This window comes from Chiloscyllium plagiosum, chromosome 7, assembly GCF_004010195.1.
Source record: "Chiloscyllium plagiosum isolate BGI_BamShark_2017 chromosome 7, ASM401019v2, whole genome shotgun sequence".
In the NCBI taxonomy this organism is placed as follows: domain Eukaryota; kingdom Metazoa; phylum Chordata; class Chondrichthyes; order Orectolobiformes; family Hemiscylliidae; genus Chiloscyllium; species Chiloscyllium plagiosum.
The window spans coordinates 53,452,189-53,477,606 of NC_057716.1; the positions used below are offsets into that span (position 1 = coordinate 53,452,189).

General features: G+C 39.8%; 1 protein-coding gene across 4 annotated transcripts in view; it reads left to right on the plus strand.

Moving 5' to 3' along the window:
• Positions 1-25,418, plus strand: part of LOC122551600 (myosin light chain kinase, smooth muscle-like) — a 422,603-nt gene that overhangs the window by 374,078 nt on the left and 23,107 nt on the right. For 3 of the 4 annotated variants that reach the window (XM_043693744.1, XM_043693743.1, XM_043693747.1), the window contains 2 exons: positions 7,285-7,502; positions 9,650-9,773. In XM_043693744.1, the coding sequence (XP_043549679.1) occupies positions 7,285-7,502; positions 9,650-9,773 (342 nt within the window). Of the gene's footprint in view, positions 1-7,284; positions 7,503-9,649; positions 9,774-10,810; positions 11,242-25,418 lie in introns of those variants that run through there. The other variant, XM_043693745.1, reaches the window with a different exon arrangement.

A 25,418-nucleotide genomic window follows, 5' to 3' on the forward strand; every position in this document is an offset into this window, starting at 1 on the left:
CTGTGATCTCCTTACAAGTTTGTTTCTCAATTTCCCTCTGACTATTGGGGGGTCTATAATACAATCCCAATAAGGTGATCATCCCTTTCTTATTTCTCAGTTCCACCCAAATAACTTCCCTGGATGTATTTCCGGGAATATCTTCCCTCAGCACAGCTGTAATGTTATCCCTTATCAAAAATGCCACTCCGCCTCCTCTCTTGCCTCCCTTTCTATCCTTCCTGTAGCATTTGTATCCTGGAACATTAAGCTGCTAGTCTGCCCATCCCTGAGCCATGTTTCTGTATTTGCTATGATATCCCAGTCCCATGTTCCTAACCATGCCCTGAGTTCATCTGCCTTCCCTGTTCGGCCCCTTGCATTGAAATAAATGCAGTTTAATTTATTAGCCCTACCTTGTCCCTGCCTGCCCTGACTGTTTGACTCACTTCTGTTCTCAGCTGTCTCAGATCGATCTCTTTCCTCATTATCTCCCTGAGTCCCACCCATTCCCCACCTTACCAGTTTAAATCCTCCCAAGCAGTTTTAGCAAATTTCCCTGCCAGTATATTAGTCCCCTTCCAATTTAGGTGCAATCCGTCCTTCTTGTACAGGTCACTTCTACCCCAAAAGAGATTCTCGTGATCCAAAAATGTGAATCCTTCTCCCATACACCAGCTCCTCAGCCATGCATTCATCTGCTCTATCCTCCTATTCCTGCCCTCACTAGCTCATAGCACTGGGAGTAATCCAGATATTACTACCCTTGAGGACTTCCTTTTTAAATATCTGCCTAACTCTCTGTAATCTCCCTTCAGAGTCTCACCCTTTTCCCTTCCAATGTCATTGGTTCCAATGTGGGCAATGACCTCCTGCTGTCCCCTCTTTCCCGTAAGAACATTCTGCGCCCTCTCAGAGACATCCTTGATCCTGGCACCAGGGAAACAACACACCATTCTGCTTTTTCTCTGCTGGCCACAGAAACGTCTGTCTGTACCTCTGACTACAGAATCACCTAACACAGTTGATCTCTTGGAAACCGACATACCCCTTGTTGCATTAGAGCCAGTCTCAATACCAGAAACTTGGCTGTTCGTGCTACGTTGCCCTGAGCATCCATCACCCCCTACATTTTCCAAAACAACATACCTCTTTGAAATGGGTATATCCACAAAATCTCCTGCCCTAGGTACCTACCTCTCTTACCCTTCCTGGAATTAACCCATCCATGTGACTATATCTGAGACTTTCCCCCCTTCCTATAACTGCCATCCATCACATACTGTTGCTGTTGCAAATTCCTCATCGCTTCTATCTGTCTCTCCAACCGATCCACTTGATCTGATAAGATTTGCATCTAACAGAATTTATGGCAGATATAATCCGCAATAACCCTTGAACTCTCTTTAAACTCCCATATCTGACAAGAAGTACATATCACTGCAAAGGCCATTTTTGCTCCTTCACAATCTACAGACCCAGAAAATAACACTGTCTTATTCCTCTACATACACTGCCCCAGGTTAAATTAATAGCTATGGCTTATATTTTAAGTCTAATCAAGAGTCTTATCTCTAAAAACCTATAATCAAGAAAGAATCCACTATACTCACTAGAGCCTTTTTCTTGGACAGACTTAAAACAACAATTAACTTATCTGATTTTGTGCTGTGAACTTTGCCCAACAGTTCCTCCAAGATTAGTTGTGAATTTCACTGTTTGTTAATTTTCCCAGATGCACACCGCTGTCCAGCGATACACGAATTCAAACTGCAAAGGCGGTAACTGTGCAGGTTCTCTCTCTCTCTCTCTCTCTCTCTCCTGCACTGTCCTCATCATGTGCTTCCTTTGTCTGCTCTTCTCCCTTCTAAACTGCTGTTGTTTTGACCTTTTTTTCCCAAAGTTCCAAAACAATGCAACAGCATATAAAACAGTAATTGCTGCTCCTGGAATTCAAGGAAATGATCTCCAGCACCTAAAATACCTCAAACAAAGGAGCAGCTCTTACAGCCAGAAATTTTTCCCGTCCTCCATCTTGGATTACCCAGCATCCATGAGGCCATCCCAATTTTGGCACTAATTTGGCAGCCATGCTGTGAGCTGATGAAGTCACACAGTTTGAAAGTGGAATGATCTTCGGAGGATGGTATTTATGTATTCTGTCAGGATAGTGGAAGGTTGGCTCTGTGAAGTATCTGGGTTATTCAATATCAAATAGAGGAATGTTTGATGTAGCACCAGCATTGACTGCAAACAATTTGTTCCATTTCCTAATGCTATTATCTATAAGTCTACAATATCCACAATACAACAAAAAGTGCATGAAGCTTCACTTGTTGAGTTGCAGTTAAATTACCTTTCCTTATATGCAACATCTTTTGGAATATACAATATCAATGTTGATTTGTAAATGTTAAACTAATTGACAAGTGATCCAACCAAACTCCTTCTTTCCTACTTTACCTTGTTCTGATCTATATTGTTGGTATGAGTCAGCCAAATTCAATTTCAGTCTTCATTAACGTGGTTGGATCTCAATGACCCTCCAAACAATTAGGGATGAGCAATAAATATTGTCCGAGCCACCAATACCCATATCCTCTGAACAAATTTTTAAAAAAATGCTTTTGATCTGCAATGCTTTCATAATATCATTGAGACAAAAATGTTCATCCTTATTTTCTTCAGAAGCAGAAAACAGTTTATTTAGTAGAGAAAGTATAATTCTTAGATGTTTCATCCCTTTAAATGACACTGCCAGAACTCTACACTGAAATTCTTGTGAGTTATTTCTTGTTAGTAATCAAATTTTACATTACTGAACTGTTAAATTTCAATTAGACTATGAGAAACCTGCTCTTGCATCTGACCATGCTGAGTGCATCAATGTACCAACGCTTTACAAGTGCAATCACATTGTCTTAAGTGCATTGTCAGTTGATTTCCAATGTACATATAGAAGAACAAGTACATGTGGTTTGTCCATTTTTATAATCTCTTTCACCTCTTCGTGGAACTTCACTTCTTCCAATTGTGAGATCAGAGTAAACTTCTAGCGAAAAAATTCCAGCATTGTTGGGCATAATGGCACATAAAGAGCAGACCAGGCAAGGACAGCAGATTTTCTTCAGTCATGTGTTTCTTTAATTATCAACAATGGCTTCATGGTCATCCTTTCAAATTCATTGAATTAACATTCCATCCCCTACTGTGGTGGGATTCAAACTCAGACCTCTAGAACATTGCCTGGGTCTCTGAATTACTAGTTCAGCAATGATACTACTATGCCACATCCTCCACTGTGAAATGTAGAAACATTAATGACAGAAGCATAACCAGCCAAAAAAGACTGGTTATCTCTTGGTCCAGAGCCCTGCTGGTGACAAATCGCACATGCATATCCAAATGCAGTAAGGTTGCTGTCCCTGACACCTTTTCAGGCGGTGAGTTCCTGATGATCACCATCCACTGGATGAAAACAATTAACCCTCAACTCCTCTCTAATCCTTCTAAAATTTACTTTAAATCTATGCTTCATGCTTATTGACATCTCTGAAAGGAAATCGGTCCTTCATATTGACTATTTATACAGCTGAATTCAATCTTCCCTCAATTTTCTCTGTTTCAAAGAAAACAACTCCAGCCCATGAAATATTTCCTCATGGCTAAAAGTCTCCATTCCTGGCAATGCCATTGTAAATCTTTTGTTGCACCCTGTCGAGTGAAATCACATCCTGTGATGCAGGGACTGGAACAGGGCACAGTACTGAAACAGCTGACTATAGTGTTTTATATGTTTATACAATTCCAACAGAGCTTCCCTTCTCTTATACTCTAGGCCCCAGCAAACAAACTAAAGTATACTGTCTGCCTTCTTGATACATTATCTATCTTTTGAGCTATCTTCAGGGGTATGCAGCACAAAGTCCAAAGTCCCTTTGTTCGTCAACACTCGTCAGCATCCTACTGTTTATTTTTTTCCACTGTTCCATGGGATGTAAGCTTTGCTGGAGAGACCAGATTTATTCTTAATCCTTGATTGGCCTTGAGACACTAGTGGTGTGCAATCTGCCATCATTTGGTATGACTACATTCCTGTGCTTTGTTTGCCCTTCACAAATCCCATTGGCTCACACTTCTCTGGAGAGAATGGCTTCTGCCACGTTTATGTCTATAAGACTTATCCAATGCTACATTTTTTGATCTTACCATCAATCTCAAAGTCTTTTTTCGTATCATCTGCAAACTGCTTCATCATGCACCTGTACATGAATGGCTCATAATGCAAACAATGTGTTCACATGACCCATGACCTCCAGGGTTGTAACAGAAGTATTGACATTTTTACATGAGCACGGATAAAAACTATCCAGATTCTGAAATTTGCAAACTGCAGAGCTGGAACACACAGTACTCACGCAGCCAGGCCTTAAACAATAAATTTCCTGTCGAAACCAGACAGGCCTGGTCAGGTGTTAACAGCCACATTGTTTCAGAATGAACCATTGTTTCTACCTCCAGTGAACCTGCTTTGTTAGAAGAATGCTACATAGACTTGTGGTACCCAACTCAGTAGGAGGCCAGAGCCAGAGAATGATAAGGACAGCATTTAACAGCTGAAGGTTGAAAAACTATGTTCTGCAACCTCCAGTTATTGAAAGTCACCACCACATTGGGTTTTCCTGCTGTTGCCCAATGCTAGTATTGGACACAAACTACAGAATCTTTGAGAAGGGCACAAAGAAAGGGATAAAAGGGGCATTCTGGAGCACCAGCTGTTCTGCTTTTTGCACTTTAATGGCATCCCCAGAGAGCACCTTCAACTGGCAACTGAGCTGCACAGTATCTCCAGCTTCTTCCATCTCGTGGTGAGGATCATTAGATTGACCAGTCCCAGAAGACCAACTCGTTGAGATGACCCAAAGACCAGAATCACACACTAGATGAGAGACCCAAGTCAATCACTGTCGATCCTGAAACATCAGCCAACCCTCAAAAGACCGAGGACTGGCCAGACCCAGCCTTATTGGACAAGTATTACCAATCTTTAAAGACAACCAGTTCAAAAAAAGCAGTAGGGACCTGTAAATAGAGTAGAGAAAATCCTCAGAAGCTAGTGTAGATTTGAGATTGTTTACTGAAGACTCCTGTAAAGAGATCGATAGAGTTTCATAGAGTTTAATTAAAATGTAATAGTAGAGTTTGATAAATATTCTTTTTCCTTGATAAAGTATTCAATAAAGTTGTGTTGGACCTTTACCTGACTCTTGTCCCCTTCGTCTATCTCATCATGTAGTGCACCTGGGTTAAAAAGGGTTACTTCATACTGGGCAAGTTTAGTCAGGGTATATTTACCCATCCTTTCAATTTACAATTATATCATTCCTGTTATCATAACATCCTGCACCCATAACCCTTTGCTTCTCCCCTCCAAGCAACATTTTGTTTCAATTTGCCACTTTGTCATATAATCGTAGTCAGAGTGGTTCAGCACGGAAACAGACCCTTTGGTCCAACTTGCCCATGCTGACCAGATATCCTAAATAAATCAAGTCCCATTTGTCAGCATTAGACTCATTTCCCTCTAAACCCTTCCTATTCATATACCCATCCAGATGTCTTTTAAATGCTATAATTGTACCAGCCTCCACCTGGCGGGCTTATTCCATACACGTTTCACCCTTTGTGTGACAAAGCTGTCCCTTAAGGTCCCTTTAAATCTTTCCCCTTTCACCTTAAACCTATGCCCTTTAGATTTGGATTCCCCCACTCCAGAGAAAAGACCTTTTCTATTTACTGTACCCATGCCCCTCATGATTTTATAAACTTCTATATGGTCACCCCTCAGCCTCTGATGCTCCAGGAAAACTAGCCCCAGTCAGTTCAGCCTCTGCCTATAGCTCAAACCCTCCAACACTGGCAACATCCTTGCAAGTCTTTTCTGAACCCTCTCAGGTTTCACAACATTCTTCCCATAGCTTTGTCTTAGATCTAATGAGCTTTTCACTTGCTGACTTGTTGTAAATAGGGGGGTGCTGGCAAAACACAGCAGGCCAGGCAGCATCCGAGGAGCAGGAGAATCGACATTTCAGGCATAAGCTCTTCTTCAGAAAGGGCTTATGCCCGAAACGTCGATTCTCCTGCTCCTCGGATGCTGCCTGGCCTGCTGTTTTTTGCCAGCACCACACTTTTCAACTCTGGTCTCCAGCATCTGCAGTCCTCACTTTCTCCTTGTTGTAAATAGGGCCTTGTAAGTATTTTGCTAAAGTCAATTTAAACTATGTCAAACATACTACCTTCATTGACCTTCCCTGTAACCTCCTCAAAATATAATCAAGTTATTTGTATATGACCTTCCCTTAATCAATCCATGCTGTCTTTAATAAACAAATGCTCTTTAGATGATAATGTTCTGCTTTTCAAGGTTTTTTTTTAATTACATGCCCACCCAAGGTTAAATTGACTGACTAGCAATTACTTTGTTCTTGTGTCCTCCCTTTTTAAATAATAGCCCAGCATTAGCCATCCTCTAGTACCAGGTTTGTAGATTAAGAGGATTGGAAAACAATAGTCAGAAACTCCATTATTAGTTCCCTTAGCTGCCTGAGATACATTTCATCTCAGCTTGATGATTTATTCACTTTCACATCACCTTTCTTGTGATCAACGTACACAGTTCCAAGTAATCCAATTATACATAACAAGTTATGGCTTGTAGCATTATACTTCTGATTATCATGCAGTTCAACAGTACATTAGGGTTAAGTTAGATTGAGAATGATTAGGAGCAGGGTTATCCACAACTGTTCCGGGGAGGTGCTGGTCGGTCTGAAGAGTTTCAGTAGCTGTTTCTGCAGTTTGCATGACTTTCTTTCAATGGCTTTGGAAGGCATTTTCCCTACCCAGACATATTCTTAACCCTTCTGACAGTGCGATGCCAGTAGGAAATTTTCAACCCACCTCCATTCAGTGAAGGCCTCTCAACAGTAGGAATGTCATATGGGGATATCCTTGTGTGTCTATGCATCATAATGGGAAGAAGAAGCAACAACTTGGATGGAATAAAGGAAAGCAAGATGTCAAAAAGGACGATAGAAAATCTTATCCCCCAACACAGGATATAGGAACAGCAGAAGTTACATGAGAAGCCTAACGGGGATGTATATAACAAGAGTCTGCTTGATCAGAAAGACAGGAGCTAAAAGTCTAAACCCACACGTTAAATACACATCTATTTATTTGTATGCTGTTAAATGTCTGTGCTTTATCTCATTGTTTTATCCAACATAACTTTGTGTCTCTCAGAGTTTCAGGTGGGGAGCTATTTGAGAGAATAATCGATGAGGACTTTGAGTTGACCGAGAGAGAATGCATCAAATACATGCTCCAAATTAATGAAGGTGTGCAGTTCATCCACAAACAGGGGATTGTACATCTGGACTTAAAGCCAGAAAACATCATGTGTGTCAACAAAACAGGAGCAAGGATAAAACTCATTGATTTTGGACTTGCAAGAAGATTAGGTAATGAGTTTACGAGAATACCACTTTGTCATATTCTATTATTGTCATGTGATTTTGTTTCGTATGAATTAGTCACCCCGCTGGATCCATATGGCTGAAACAGTTTTTTTTAAATCCTTGTTAGTCAAAGTGATTTATGATAGCTCTTTTATACAATAGGCTTCCAGGGACTGCCAATTCAGTTTTCAGGTAACTGGAAAGAATGTGCCATGATGCAAAAGTCTTAGGCTTCCCCTTCTCATCTGTCCAGGGTCTTCCCCTGTTCCCACTGCCCATCCTTCTCCTAGTCCCTCACAATTAACATAGACAGACATTCTACGTGCGTGAATAAGTTATTCACAAACTTTTCCTTGACTTTTAATAGTAAAACAAACAAAACACTTGCATTTATATAAATTAAAATGACAAATCCATGGCTCCTGGGGAAATTTGAACCATTAAATGAAAGTAAAAAAGGAAGGAAAATATCGAACCAATGGCTGGTATTGAGCTGCATTGTTTTTGATGGTCCACAAGGACCTGCACTTCTGCCATCACAAGAATTCTGTCAAACAAGGTTAGATTGACATATCTTTAAAAACTATTGATTATTGCTACTTGTTGCTTTGTAGAAATGGATAGAGCATGCACAGTACACATCATGCCCATTTGTATTTAAAAATTGTAACTTGGCTTCTCTGACCAGGTGATACCCCAACTTGTGTCTGTAAGCAGCCTCCTGCTTATTCCTATCTAAAGCAGCATCTGCTCAAGTGAGCGCTCACCAGAAGGAGACTGGGTCACTTTCCAGCTAATACGCAGAATGGCAGATGATGTTGATCTTCATTATCACTGCCATGATGTTCAGGCTTGCTCCATACCAGCACTTCAGGGTAACTGGGGAAGGGAACAGCAGAATTGTGCATGTTTGCAACTGACAGTTAGAAGGGACTTGCAGCTACAGGCAATGGGTAGGAATGGCTCTTTTAATGACAGCTTTTAATGTTTCTCAAGTGAGTTCTCAAGGCCTCATTAGCATATTCAAAGAATGACTGATTAAACTGAGCTTCAGTCTACAGTGTAACTCCTACTGATGTCAGGTATGGTTGCAGCACAAATAATGGCAGCCTTCCATCTTATCTCCCAAGCAAATGCACTTAATCCCAACACACTATTAGAAACAAGAGGAAGAGAGGTACCTTTGGTGTCCCAGTCTATATTTATCTCTGAACCAATGTCTCTAGTGGGATTTAAGTTAAATTTATAAAATCTTGAAATGACAGTTGGTCCCAGAAATAGTAACTTTGAAACAAGCATTGTTCAAAAAACCCAACCAATCAGTTATGTCCTTTAGGGAAGAAAATATGCAAGGCTTTCTCAGTCTGGTGTGCATGCAACGCCAGATCCACGGCAATGCTGTTGACTCTTAACTGCCTTTAAAGAGCAATTAAGTATGGTCAGCAGATGCTTGCATTTGCAGTGATGCCCGCATCTCATGAGCAAATAAAATATCTCCGCAACCAGTGAACAGTTCATTGTTAAATAGCTGTTTCCAGGATTTTGCTGTACTACATTTCCTACTTTACAACACTGGCTCAAAAGTACTTCACTGCACCAAGTGATTAGTGAAGTTCTGAGGTCATAAGTGGTGTGATATAAATGCGAGTCTCTTTATTTTGGGGTGGAATTTCTGTGTGCTTAATTAAAAACCCACCTGAGAAAAATATCAAATGGTACTTGGGGATTCAAGGGAGAGCTAAGGTGCACCCCATATTAATATTCATGTGCATTAATCAAGTAGGAAGGCAGCAGTTGTAAATTGCTGCCAATGTAATTTCATTGATATTTGTTAGGCTTTCTAATACATTTCCTTTTGAACTCACTTATGAATTAATTGAGTGCTTCACCTTCCCATTTGTGCTCCAAACTGAGATCTCATTTCTCTCATTGTCCTTTGAGTACTTTGCCCCTTCCTTTGATCTCAGCCCTTCCTCACGAAATGGAACAACTCTTTGGCAAATGCCCAATCTAGATAGCTAGCTGTAATCTTCTGTTAAGGCTGGAAATTAACTAGCTTGCTTTTGCAATGAGGTACTAATTTGCTGAGCTCAATTGTTTCAGAAGTAGGATTGGAGCATAACTTGGGTTTTTTATGCTGTTTCTTCCAGAAAGTGCAACATCATTAAAGGTTCTATTTGGTACACCTGAATTTGTGGCTCCTGAAGTTATCAACTATGAACCAATTGGGTATGCAACAGATATGTGGAGCATAGGAGTCATCTGCTATATCTTGTAAGTAAAGTCAATTGCAACAGTGACGTGAACTTAATTATATCATGAATATGTGAAAACTCGCATAGATATAACACTTATATTTTTGCCAAAGTAAATATCCATTTTTCAATGGATCATCTCACATATATTTAATTAAATGTTTATCACTAATTGCAGAAACATTTCTTTATATTTTTTAACCAAAGGAAATAGTGCCTGACCAATAATCCAACAGATCCCATATCTTTGCAGAAACCACATGTAATCTTTATTACATCAAAATAAGTGGAATGAAAACCTGATGTGTTTTACAAGAGGCAGATGATAAAAGTGGAAATTTTTCTGGTGTCTTTGAATTTAGAGTAGATTAGTAGGTTTATTTAAATTACTAATTAATGCATTGATGAAAATAGGAGTAGATACCTTAATACTAACAACCTAATTCGGGATCTATCTTTGATTTCTGATTGTATATTAATAGGCATATCTTTCTGGGAACTTGCTGAATCTTATAAACACAGGGAGAGGCTGGATAGGCTGGCACTTTTTCACTGGAGCATTTGAGTTTGAGGGGTGACCTGACAAAGGTTTCTAAAATCATGAGGGGCATAGAGGAGATGAATAGCCAAAGTCTTTTACCTAGAGTTAGAAAGTTCAAAACTGGAGTGCATATTTTAAGGTGAGAGGAGAAAGATTTAAAAGGGACCTGAGGGGCAATGTTTTCACACAGAACATTGTTCATATGTGGAATGAACTGCCTGAGAAAGTGGCCTATTCAAGTACAGTTAAAACATTTAAAGGACATTTGGACAGGTACATGGATAGAAAAACTGTAGAGGGATATGGGCCAAGCAGGCAAATGGGACTAGTTCAGTTTAGGAAACTTTGTCAGTGTGGATGAGTTGGAGCGAAGACTCTGTTTCTGTGCTCCGTGAACCTCTACGATTCTGTATTTTCTGTTAAGTGGGCTGTATGAGCTCTATCTTGTTTTGCATTGTAATAATACATTCTATTACCATTTTAGTTGCAATTTTGTTTTCTTTCTTTGATCTCAGACTTTAGATGGCACTGGCTGTAAAACATTTATGCCCCTGAGGGCGCGAAGACTCACCCATATAGTTTTGGACTGGAGTCACAATTGACCAAGTTCACGTCCTTCACAACCAGTAGGATTTTGCAAATAAGCAGCTCTCATTGTCACTTTATTTGCAGGGGGGAGCAGCCATAACTATCATGTCTTATTGAATTCAATTTTGCAATTTGCCAAGTTGGTATTTGAGCATACTTTTCTTCGTTTGTGAATAGAATACTGTAAATCTAATCAGAGAATGTGACTGCAAAAGATTTAAGTGTATTCTTCTCAGTTAATCCAAAAATGTGCAACTTTATTGGAAAGAAGTCTTATTTTGAAGTCCTTTAAAGTTATCAGGGCTTTATTGTTGAATAGCTTTCAGTACCAAACAACATCTTCAGGAAATATTTTTAAGGAAATTAAACAACTATGAACTTTTCTTGAACATATTCATGTATCGTTTATACTGTTATAACTGTGAATATTTTGTGTCATGTTTTCTTTTATTGTAAGTAAAGTTAGTTCTGTGGCTTGTGCAATCTGATCAAAGTTAAATACCTGCAATTGCATAGGACATGTTTAATGCAAAACTTTGTTTCGAGCAAAAGAAAATTCACTGAAGAGGCAAAATTGTTTGATATTGCATCATACAAAATTACAATTATACCTTTCTGAGAAGATGGAGCTAATATAGAACATAGAAAAGTACAGCACGGAACAGGTCCTTTGGCCCACTATGTTGTGCTGAGATTTAATCCTAATGTAAAATATAGTAACTTAACCTACGCACCCCTCAACTCACTGCTATCCAAGTGCATATCTAGCAGTCGCTTAAATGTCCCCAATGACTCTGCTTCCACCACCACAGCTGGCAACGCATTCCATGAATTTACAACTCTCTGCGTAAAGAACCTACCTCTGACGGCTCCTTTATACCTACCTCCTAATATCTTCAAACTATGACTTCTCGTACCAGTCAATTCTGCCCTAGGGAAAAGTCTCTGGCTATTCACTCTATCTATTCCCCTCATTATTTTGTACACCTCGATCAGGTCTCCTCTCTTCCTCCTTCTCTCCATTAGCTAATTATTGCGTCAGTTTGAGAAGAAAACTGTCAAATACACCTGTATTTGTCTCACTTTTGGATAAAGTGCTTGCTGTAATAATGGTGTAAATAAGTTGCATTTTATAAATTTAATTAGAGCTTAGGATGCATTTTTTCTGTTGTTGAAGTTCACATTCCAGCTGTCAATGCATTACTTCTAGTTAACTACATGTATCCATAAGACCTTAATGGCCTAGAATTTATAAGAGTAGGACATTATCTGGCATGCTCTATTTGTCAGATTATTTTCCTTATCTTCAGCTCAAAACCATTTTGGACTGTATATTGTTGGAGATGTTACTAAAAATGGCATGGTGAGATCAACAGTGTCCCTGGGGTCTTGATGAATGGTAAAGTCAAAAATTCTTCTCCCTGACCAATGAGATATAAGGATAGAGAAATAAAGACATGGTAGAGAAACGAATTCAGTGAATCTGGGTAATATTGGAAGCAGAAAGGGAAACTAAGAAGAAGAAAATAAATAATTAATTAATAGAGTCAGAAAATTCAAAGTTTGTGAGAAGATTTGTAGCTCGGGTGCTTGTTGTGGTTCTGTTCGCCGAGCTGGGAATTTGTGTTGCAGACGTTTTGTCCCCTATCTAGGTGACATCCTCAGTGCTTGGGAGCCTCCTGTGAAGCGCTTCGGTGATCTTTCCTCCGGCATTTATAGTGGTTTGAATCTGCCGCTTCCGGTTGTCAGTTCCAGCTGTCCGTTGCAGTGGTCGGTATATTGGGTCCAGGTCGATGTGCTTATTGATTAAATTTGTGGATGAGTGCCATGCCTCTAGGAATTCCCTGGCTGTTTTCTGTTTAGCTTGTCCTATAATAACACACACGCAGATGACGAGCAACATGAATTCGACTGGGACAACACTACTATTATAGGACAAGCCAAACAGAGAACAGCCAGGGAATTCCTAGGGGCATGGCACTCATCCACAGATTCAATCAATAAGCACATCGACCTGGACCCGATATAACGGCCACTGCAACGGACAGCTGGAACTGACAACCGGAAGCGGTAGATTCAAACCACTATAAATGCCGGAGGAAAGATCACAGAAGCGCTTCACAGGAGGCTCCCAAGCACTGAGGATGTCACCTAGACAGGGGACAAAACATCTGCAACACAAATTCCCAGCTCGGCGAACAGAACCACAACACAGAGTCAGAAAATAAAGTAACATTTTGTTTTAAATTTAAAGTTGTCATTGCTTATTTTTTAATATCTTTAGGAATGACGTGCTACTGTCAGGAATATGTCTCTATAATTTCAGTTGTTCATTTTTTGAGGCAGAGAGGTTAAACAGCACAGAAGGTATATAAATCTTATCATGAAGAGATCTTGAGTTTACAGTTACCAGAACTAATTTTTTTTTTATGTTTAATTAATTTTAGTAGATCAAATGTCGTAATTTTTTTTTGAAGTCCTTTTGGGCATTAATCGTCAGCTCCCATATATGGGATGCTAAAGGCAAATTGGTGTAAATCATCCACCAACTTGTGGTGACTTAAAACTCATGGGCCTTTTTTTTCTCAGCACAAGTTCCTAGCTATTTACAAACTAATGACAGTGATTACGTAAAATTCACTATCACTTTCCCAGCTAATTTAAAATCAACGTGTTTGGCCATTTTAAGATTAATTCTGATGTGGAATCCATCACAAACAAAACTAATGTTGTTACCCTGTCTTGAATTGTTCATGTTAGCTGGGTGAATTAGTTTTAGAAATTATGGGACAAGAAATTGGAATTTTTTGCATTTGTTAATTTATGGTCCTTTAGTCCTCCAAAACAGTGTTCTCAATGTGCACACACATTTTGGGACAAACTGCGTGAGATGCCATATCGGTCAGGGCATTAATGCATGCACATTGTACAACTTCTATAGTTACACACAGCAAGCAGATTATGACATTGATTAGTATGCAATGCTGATTTGAGATCAGCAGTGTCATATGAAGCTCAACCCTGAAGCTAGATCCTTACTCTTAGCCTCACACAACTGAGCATTGCTCAGCAACCTAAAGATCCACATCAGCAATATTTAAAGAACTTGACATCTACTTTCACATTAGTTACTAGTTGATTCTCTTAGTTGATGGTATAAATCTGAAGTGCTTGGTGCTTTCTGTACTAGTTTAAAGGTGTAAAAATCTACACGGAATTCTGTGCCATGAATTGAAAGAGGTATTCCTTACTGATATGTCAAAACTTGGAGAATGAGCAAGTTGATTGACAAGGGAGGATGAAGTGGTAGAAATGGGTTTTCAGGAGAAAGTAATTTCTGTGCACAGTTTCCAAGGAGAAAATTTCCTACCTGAAACTCACGAAGAAACAATGAGTAACTGCTCTGCTTTTCATTAAAAGATGGCACCTCTTGCAGACACAGCTGCAACCTCGGGATCACTGAGCAGTTTGTTTCTTTGCAGCCTCTGCCATAGCACTATTGATGACCCCTTCCATCACTTTGATGAGAGTAAACTGATGGGACAGTAATTGACTTAGTTGAGTTTGTTTGCTTATGTCCAGGCCATACCTGTGTAATTTTTATATTGTCAGGTAGCTGCCATGTTGTAGCTGTATTGGAGCAGATTGGCTAGGACTACAGCGAGTTCTGGATCCCAAGACCTCGAGCAGAATGTTATCAGATCCCATGGTCTTTTCAGTATCCTGTGCCTTCAGCTGTTTTTTGATATCACACAAGATGAATCGAATTGAGTTCTGTGAAACCACACTGAATGCCTTCTAGCTTGTCAGTCATGACCCTTTACTTCCTGACATTTTGTCTCCAACTTGCCAACTTCCCTTGGATCCCATGGGCATTTAGTTTACCATAAATTTGCCATACAAAACCTTGTCAGGACTTTTGTTAAAATTCCCATAAAGTATGTACAAGTTTCTATGCTCATTGACTCTCCTCTATACTTTGTCAAAAAAATTATTTCAGGTTCATCAGATGGAACTTTGCCTTCTATTCCTTTCTAAATTATATTGTGCCTCAGAATACTTTCATAAATTTGGCAACCATTGAGGTTATATTGAGTGGTCTGAAATTACTAAGTCTATGCCATCTTCTGTTTTTACACAACAGTATGACTGTTGTGGTCTTCCCACTCCAAATCCATAGACAGAGAGAATTGGAAAACAATAATCTAAGCCTTCATTATTTCTCCTCTTCTTTCCCTTAGCAACCCAGGATACATTTCATCCAGACCTGATTATTTATTCATTTTAATGATGCTAGACATCTTAATATTTTGCTTTCACTATTAATATCCCAACCAATGGTTCACTCCTTAACTGCAAAGATAGCTTCATCCTCTTTTTTAATGAAAATGGATGGATAGTATTCATCAAGAATCACACAATACCTTTGGATTCTTATTGTCCCAACCCTTTCTTATCGATCTTTATATTTTAAGCCTTTACTGAATTGCTTCCCAGTATCTTTTCATGGCCTCTTTGTTTTACTAATTTCCTTATTAATTTCATCCTGCAACTTCTATACTACTCTAATCTTCCTGCAATTTTGAATTCTAGGCATCTCACATGAGCTTTTTTTTTTGCCTTACTTTATATGGTATGTTACATCTCAGAGTGCTAGGAGTTGTTGGGTAGTTGCTAGATTTGTAAATCCCACTCTTTTTGATAGCCTCGTACTTGTTCAGGAAACAACAGTCTTAATTTGCAGGGTAACCACATTCAGAAAAATACTAATTTTTTTTACTAAAAGTATACTTTGTTCACAATTTTTTTAAAAATCAGAAAACATTTCAAGTTGAATATTACAGAAATTGCAATAAATTTTAACCTGTCTCCACACACCATGTCCTTTGCAATGTGATTGTGATAGTCTTAATATTTTCAAAATACTTTTAATGTCAGGTATACAGCTGATTAGCAAAACATTTCAAGTTGGAAATTGCATAACGTGCCTGAGGTGCCTTCATGCATTTTTAATACTTATAATTTCCCATGTACATTCTTTGAAAGGTACACTTCCTGAGGGGTTCTACAGTTTCAGCCCCTGAGTGTGTTAGGCTAAAAGGCCTTAGGTAGTGACTTTTGTTCCCAACTGCTAAGGTCTCAGCATTGCAGATGCTCCTCAGTTACTTTAGTTACCGCTCAAGCTTCAATGTCCAGAGCTGAAGCTGCCTTACTTCAAATGCCAGCTCCCATTTTCATTGCATTCATTTTCTGGTGTATATGCGCATTACTTTTCCTCTGAAGACTGCTCATCAAAGTGCTCATATGAGTCTTTTGCACCAGGATTTGTGTTTGACTTCACTATCCAGGAAGCTGACACCTAAATTATTCTTTCACCCCTCTGGTGCCTAGTCTCTCAGCAATTCATGTCTCCGAGTTATCACCCTCTGATTTACATGCAGTGGAGTATCTGAGTTGAGTGACAATGACCTAGATTTTTGCAGTCACAGTTAGACATGATAGTAAAGAATGTATTTGGTGCACTTGCCTTTATTGGTCAGTGCTTTAAATACAGGGGTAGGAGGTTATGATGCAGCTGCATAGGACATTGGTTAAACCACTTTTGGAATACTGAGTTCAATTCTGGTCTCCTCACTATAGGAAAGATGTTGTGAAACATGAAAGGGTTCAAAAAAGATTTTACAAGGATGTTGCTGCGACTGGAGGTTTTGAGTTATAGAGGCTGAATAGGCTGGGGCTATTTCCCTCGACCATCGGAGGCTGAAGGGTGACCTTATGGAGGGCATGGATAGGATGATTAGTTAAGATCTTTTCCCCATAGTTGGGGGAGTCCAAAACTAGAGGGCAAAGGTTGAGGGTGAGAGGGGAAAGAAATAAGAGGAACCTAAGGGACAACTTTTTAACACAGAGGATGGTGCATGTGTGAAATGAGCTGCTAGAGGAAATGGTGGAGGATGGTACAACTATAACATTTAAAAGGCATCCGAATGGGTATATGAACAGGAAGGGTTTAGATGCATAATGGCTAAATGCTGGCAAATGGGACTAGATCAACTTAGAATATTAGATCAGCATGAATGAGTTGGACTCAAGGGTTTGTTCCATGCTGCGCATCTCTATGACTCTATGTAAAGACCCTACAGCTTATCCATAGTGGCATCAGAACATTGGATCCAGAAGGATCCCTGTCACCCCTCATTTCTGGTGTATCTTACTTTTTTGTTAAAGGAACGGAGGCAGGCAGTGATTTTCAATTAGGAAAGCTCAAACCCAGCTGGCTCAATTGAATGCAATACCTTCACAGCTTTTGAATTGATTATCCATGCACCTTTGATCTGTTTGTTGAACTGAAAAGAGAATAAATTCTTACTCCATTTATATTGAGCAAAATAATTTAGTAAGAAGCAGTTAGTTCATACAACTAGATGTTATTAACTTTATTCATGCCACGAAGCATATTGTGTGGAAAAGTAAATAAAAGTAAGGTGTGAGATTTCTTAATATTTTCATTTTGTTTATTTTTGTGTTTGGCTTTTTAAATTTGAACTCACAACATTTGTGTTTTCTGTATCCCTGAAGGGGTTTAATGATTAACTTGTAAGCATTTTTATACCATTATGCTTTTCTTCCAAAAAAGGTTTGAGAAAAGTAGTTTTAAAGGTGAATGAGAATTGATTTCCTTTAGGAGAATTTGCGTGAACAAACAGGGTAGAGCTTTAAATTTTCAAGAATTGAGACTTTTTGCAGGGCTTAGGAAAATACCCATAGCTTAGAATAAGAAGTTTTTTTTGGTTTCAGTTAACTTCTGTTCTACAAAAGTCATGGCTGGAACCAAATGTGTAAACAGTATCTCCGAGAAAGAGAAAAGATAGTTTAGAATTGTTAAGAATAGGTTACCTTCATGTAAGTTGAAGTTCCAGACCAAAAGTGTTTGGTTTAAAACATGAAGGAGATATTTAAAGCTAAGAAAATTTTAATTCCATTTCTGACAAATCAAGAAAGAGACTATCAGTTTCTCATGACCAATAATTGAAGCCACAGCTAAGTCAAAACTTATGTAAGATAAACGAGGGATTTCTATCTACTGTTTGAGTACTGTAATGGGATGCTATTAAGATTGGTGTGATTATGTTTGTTGCAATGTTTGTGTTTTATGTGCAAGTTGTTTGATTCATGCTATTTTCTCATATTTTTCTTATGCACAATAAGCTTATATTTTGTTGTTTAAAGCAAATCTCCAACATTGCATGCTTTTGTTTCAGTAAGAGACCACCTTGTTAAAATCTGAAATCTGACTTATCCAGTAATAGCATCAGTTGGGCTCATAATAGCTCAGTAGAAGCCACTATTTGACAGCAATTAGATTTGAAATATCAATGATTCTTTTAAACTATTTCAGTCATAAATTGAACATTGTGTCCAATATTATTTTTGGAAGAATCAGGTAGAAGAAAACCAGCCTTTTATTTATCATCAGGTATATGAATATGAATATTATTATGTAATAATATGAATGATATGAAAATGATTGGATATTGATGATATAATAAAATTAATGTTAGTGCAAGATAAAGCATGTTAAAATATGGGAAATGAATGTTATACTGTGTGCCTCAAATATTAAGCAAAAAGTAGTTTACATATAAAACATTTTTTTTGGCTTTGACAGATGAGTTTAAAAATCTTGGCACACTTTAACCAAAAGGAAATGATGTTTATGAATGCATCTGATATATTTTTAATCCCCAAAAAAACAGTGTTTATGATTTTGTGTCTGAAAAAGAGCCAAACTTAATTAAGTGGGTGTAAGAGCTCAGATAAAGGGAAATCATGTAAATACAACTAAAGATGATAATAAACTTAAGATTATTCTAAAACAAGCTGGAACCATAAAGAATTCAGAGTGTTTTAGTAAGGAGCCATTGGCTTGCACCCAGTGCCATCTGCTCCTTTGACTGTCTGAAGATAAATCAGTTTATTTTTGCATTCCGGATGGAAAATTGTTTCCATAGTAAGTAGATCCACTCTTACCAGTTATTAACTTTAAAAGGATATAAAAAGGAGCATAGTACCCATTCCAAATTTATACACTCCATGCTGAAGCAGATTTAACGAACCTGATAAAGTAAATGAAGGTTAACTCTACTTGTTATATGGAAAATCAATTTTAATGCCATAAATATTTTGCAGCTTTTCTCCTGTTTTAATACTAGGCTACATTGGTTTCTCATTTTTAAAACACTATATTTCAAGTGTTTTTGAGTCAACTGAATTATTGAATTAGATGGGAAAGTCTGTTGCATGGTAGCCTTTTCATTCAGTGGTTGTACACATGAACATCCCCTCGAGAGAGACTTCCTGTGGAATCTAAATTTGGATCCACCCTTATAAATTTGAGAAAGAATTATATTAAATTTTCATGTGTACATAGTATGTAACTGAAAACAAACTATTGCAATCATTTTCGGAGCAAGTTTACAAGGCCTGTGCCCGAAACGTCGAATCTCCTGTTCCCTGGATGCTGCCTGACCTGCTGTGCTGTTCCAGCAATAAAGTTTCAACTTTGATCTCCAGCATCTGCAGACCTCACTTTCTCCTACAATATATATATATATGCAAGGCAACTCTGCAACAATGCAGCACAAAATGACTACTGTGAAGCAAAAGTAAAATTAGTGGATACATTTTCCCAACTTTGAACATTATGAGCAATGGTGTGTCAATTGGGAGCATATAGCGTGCTTGAAAAATCAGATGCCAAAGAAGAAAGAAGTCCAATTTTGTAACTATGTTTTGAATAGTAAGATGTTAATCTTGCTAGAGAGCAGCGAGAGGTTTATTGCATGCATTTGCATTTCATTACTGCCTAATTACACCTCATTAACATGCGCTTTCCTAACCTCCTATGTGCCAGACAGAAACGAGGCAATTACGACCTGCGTTGCTTTCCATACTTGTGTATAAGTAAGTACACTACAAATCAAAAATCATTGCAACTACATCCAGAGTGAGCAGAGTTAAAAATCACACACACCAGGATTAAGTTCAACAGGTTTATTTGGAAGCACTAGCTTTTGAGGCACTGCCTCTTCGTCAGGTGGGCCTTCACCATCTGATAAAGAACCAGCGTTTCGAAAGCTAGTGCTTCCAAATAAACCTGTTAGAGTATAACCTGGTGTTGTTTGATTTTTAACTTTGTCCACCCCAGTTCAGCATCGGCTCCTCCAAATCAGAATGAGAAGAGCCAGTGTTTTATTTTGCCTGAGCATTCTGCTTATGAGTGATGTGGGAACCCTCAAGGGGCAACTGTGTTAATCAGGCACTTTCACAGTACAGGTTGAAGATATCTGTGATCAAAGCAACTTGCAAATGGAGTGCATGAAATACTGTGTGGAATACAAATCCTGGGCACAAACAATCTTTACCATGTTATTGGTCATAATAAATGGATCTTATCATAGCTGTTAACCAGAAGAAATCATGGATACCCTTAAAAGTGTCTTCTGCAGTCCATAATGTGCAAAGATAATCCAAGATCTTATAGGCTGCAAAAGGGCACGGAGCTGATTTCCTCTCACCTTGAACTCATCAATATGTACTGAGATGCAGTGCTGCCTTCCTTGGGTGGGTGAAAATGAGAGGCAAGGTTTCAATAAACCTATCACACTTACACTCTTCTCCTATATTTGCGTGACATCGTTTTTGCTTTATACATCAGAATAAGTTGCACTATGTCAAAGATTCATGTTGCATAATTCCTTGGCTGTCCTTGTCAGGGTATTCCATGTCCCACTGTATTATGGACAACATTGATAAACCATCATTTGTCAGTGATGTGAATACTGACTGCTCAAATTACGAAGAATGCATCCTATTTCTGATAACTCCCCACACAGGTTCATTGGAAGCATAACTAATAGATACAGTGACAGCAGAAGTTGTTGTCAGTTTGGGTGCAGTGTAACAAAGATGCTGAAATATTGAGGAGGAACAAATGAGCCAACAAATGACCCTCAGCAACCTCCAGCAGCTGCTAAACAGCCTTTGCATAAAGAAGTCACCGATGAAGGACAGTGAGGAGGAGGACCTACTGGAGACCCAGAGTCTACTATTTTGATGCCATTTCCTCCAGATGGGTAAGGTGCATTGATACCACAGACTGCAGATGTCCCAGGACGCCATCACAGAACTGTACCACTTGCTGGACTGGGACCTGCAACCTGTCCCATTTAACAAGACATTTAAATTTATATGCAAAGGGCTGCTTCCATGAATCCACTGGGGATTGCTTCCAAGGACCCAGTGTAGACCTGTATGCAATCGCATAACCCACAAGTGTACCAAGGAAGTTACTGATGCAGTTTGTGCCAGTCACAGCTGTGCTTCATCTTTTTTCCCTATGGTGAGGTCAGTGCTGCAGCACTGACTTGTCGGATTTATCAATGTAGCCAGCTTCCACCATGTGCAGGACACTGTATAGTACACACATGCACACGCGCACACACATGCACACGCACACACCTTGAGTGAGCCATATTATAATTGCAGCAGATGTCTTTAATAGAGAAAAGTTCTATTGCATCAGTGTGCAAGTACAAATCATCTGTAATCATCAGTTTTAGGAGTCTATGCCAAGTAACGTGGGAGCTTTCCTGATGCCTATATCCTTGAGAACTCCCATGTTCCTTCTTTTCAAGAGCCGGCTACCTTCCAAGGGTGGTTACTAGATGACATGGGACTACCTTTCAATCATGGTTGGTAACTCCATTGTAGAAGCTCTTGACTCAAGTTACGTGTACATAAAATGCAGATCATTCTTCCATGAGAGCTGTTGAGGAGTGGATGATATCTCAAAATCTAAGGACAGTAGTCATTTGTCAACTCCAGGGTCACAGTCATCAGTCAGGGGCTACCATCACAGTAAGTCAAGGTCATCATCCAATCTCAGTCCAGGAATTTGCTGCAGTAAGTTGATCATTTGGACCAAACAGCTAAGGGGGTCCATGCCTGTACAATCCGGACAGTGGGCAACAGCTAGTGCTGCAGAGCCAATGCAGTCAATGTGGGGATTCAGAAGACATGAGTCTGAGTGGTGCACAGAAGTCAACCAAGGGTCTGGTCACACATTAGTCAGGGTTGTCTTTCCAAGTCAGTCAAGGGAGTACAGCCATGGTCATTCCAGGGTTTTAGATTACTGCAAGTCAAGGTGGATTTTTAGGATCTTGTGTTATGATGGGGACTCTGGGGAAGTCAGTTGTGGAGATCAAAGGCTGTACAGTGGAATACTCAGGTCGTGAATCGGGGAAGCTCAGCATATAAGGGTGGGAGATGGTAGATTCTAGATTAGAGTGTTGCTGGAAAAGCACAGCAGTTCAGGCAGCATCCGAGGAGCAGGAAAATCGACGTTTCAGGCAAGAGCCCTTCATCAGGAATATTCCTCTATTCCTGATGAAGGGCTTTTGTCTAAAACGTCGATTTTCCTGCTCCTCAGATGCTGCCTGAACTGCTGTGCTTTTCCAGCACCCCTCTAATCTAGAATCTGGTTTCCAGCATCTGCAGTCATTGTTTTTACCTGGGAGTTGGTAGAGCATGGGAGGATAATGGTACTGTAGAAAAGACGGGATCATCAACAATCATCACTACTCTGACACCAATGGGGGTCAGCGGATAACCATGTTTGAATGACTAAGCTGTTTGTCTGGGGCTCAAGGAGTAAAGTGGAGTGATGAGCAATTAAATAAAGTAGTTGGGTAGGAACATGGATAAGACCAATCCAATGGAAGAGTAAGGCAGAAAGGAACATTTTTCTAGGGTGGAGAGGGTTACCTAGGTAGAATGAACCTGAGAAACACTCCACGAAGCATGTATCTGTGTTGCCCTCCAGCCTCATCCAAAGCATAAATGTGCAGTCAGGATAAGAAATACAGAAAGTGTTTAGTTCTGCTTCCCTTTGAGAGCACAGGCTCTAAATGTGAGTAAAGTGAGACCTTTCAAGGGGAATGACATTAACACTTACTGGCACTTAACACGTATCCATAACCTGTACTGTGTATCACATAATCCTATATGTGGACTTCATGCATCGACCAACTTTGTCAACTGAAACACCTGGCCACAAGTAATCTTGTTCGTATTATTTAACACTGCAAATTGATCCTAGTAATGTCCCTAAAACACGAGTAATGTCAGGCAAGTTGTAAAGATTTATCTTATTTGCAATTACCTTCCAAACCTTCCTAGCTTGTACCAGATACAAGTACTGTCCACTTCATACCTAGGCGTACAAAAATCCAACTTTTTAAAAAATGTATCATCTTGAGATGTGGTGTCGTTGGTTAGGCCAGCGTTTATTGTCCAGAGGGCAGTTAACAGTCATCCACATTGCTGTGAGTTTGGAGTCTCGTGTAGATCAGACCAGGTAAGGATGACAGATTTCCTTCCCTAAGTATCATTATTCGATATGCAATTCTGCCTTTGGGTAATGTAGGAGTTGGAGTGAAGGGAAAAGTTCCTAAAATTTCTGCATGTACAATGTATCTGTGCCAAATCGTTTAAAGAAACTTAGGTCTGAGTCAGATCATCAGTGCGCAAGGTCCTTGTAGGGGAACCCATTAACCTTCCTTGTTGAAGAACTCTATATCACAATGTTTTGAGGACACAAGTTACTTATGTGTGCTGCAACTGCTAAATAATCCCATTGCCAAGGAGCTGCTCTCTGTTTCTGATAATGCCCACGTAGGCTCTTTGGAACCATCCCTAGTGGATCCAAATACAGAAGCAGTTGTAGCCGCTGCTGTAGGAGTGTCCTCAAGTATAAATGAGAAGCAGATGCATATGGAAGCCCAAGATCGGCATCGACCCCCAGTGGATGAGGAGCAGCCTCCTATTGCAGAGGTTCCTGCCAAAGCTGGCCTCGTGATGCAACTAAGATGCAGGAGATTTACAATCACTCATTTTTGAAGGATTGAGAGAAGGTCCGCAACACTACACTGCCTGGAAATGGTGTCTATTCATTATTAGACGTGCCCAGTGTGAAGTCAACAAGGGCCATAAGATCTCTCCTCCACATCAGATTCCATTTCTAGGATTTTGTTGTAATACGGTACAGATAGAGGATACTGCTTAATCCTTGGATTGTCATCTCCTGACAACTGGAGGACACACTACCAAGTGAAAGTATGAATTTTACACAAAGAATGACTGCCTCTCTACTCTCTACTCTTGTAGCTGCACCTAAAATGGCGTTCACTCACAGCTGATGATAAAAAGTGAACATAAATTTACAAATGTGACAATGTATTAACAATCAGGTTTAACTCATACAATCTATGTGCCATCATACTGTTTTCTTTTTCCTTTCCCTCCCACAAGCTTTAGGTTCAGTCCTGGGGTCCACAACTTGCCCTAAACTGTTGGCCTTGGGTTTTTGGGTGAGCAATCCCTGAGTGTTCGTAACTAGAGGACTCAGACATGCTGAGTGTGCTGGCCAGATTCACCCTTCCAGAGGATTGAGGGTCACAGTCAGTGTAGAGCTGGAGGACCTTACCTCTGGAACAGGTCCCAGCTGGATGTCTACTGGCACCATCCTGTCTGCCTGTGAGGAGGGGGCACTCAGAATGATGCCAAGATGCCTAGTCCCTCTGTCACCTGTTCGTGCTGAGTACCAATGGCTAATGCAGCTGTCTGCAGGTCTGTACACATATCCGGTAAGTATTGAGTGTGCTGGACCTGGGTCTGCATGGCAACTGCCAACCTGCCAATGGAGGCAGCCAAGTGTACATATGTGGGAGACAGCACAGTACAGTTGTGTTGGTAGACTCCTCTGACCTGAATCAGTTTATCGAGTACAGTACCTCTGATAATCCTGCATGCTGCATCTGTATTGGTTGTGAATTTGAATAAAGTTATTAATGGTCAAAACCATGGGAGTTCCCACTGTCTGGAGCTAATCAGTTGCCTGATCTTAATGCCAATGACCTGAGATGTTTCTCCCTTGGCAGCTGTAGAGACATGGCAGTACTGTGCTCACCAGAACATGTTCTCACCTCTAATCTAGTTAATGTAACTATTGATGTGGCAGGATCTGGGCTGTTGGAGGGTGCTGGAGACAGGAGGGTGCTTTCCCTGAGACTTGTGACTCCTTGCTCAGAGGTGGAGGTGGAGATGGTGTCCTGAGGGACTGCTCTCTACAGGACTGAGACTGTGTGGATTCTGCTGGAGATTGCAGGAGACAAGAGCAGGAATGAGTTGTAAATTAGGGGTAGACATTTGAGAATGTCACATACATGTTCACGGTGGCAGTGATCGGAAAACTGTATCGCACATGATAATAACTCTGTCTTGGAGGTCTCGATGTCACCACATTGAATGGCCTTGGTCCTCTCCTGCTAGAGTAAGGATCTCTTTTTTTTGTGCGGGTTTGGAGCTGGATGGTGGACACCTGTGTTGTCTGTCTGTGTCCTGTTGTCAGGCTATTTTCTGCTGGAATGAGACACGGAAAAACATTCTTTGTGCACTGCACAGCTGTTAATGTTG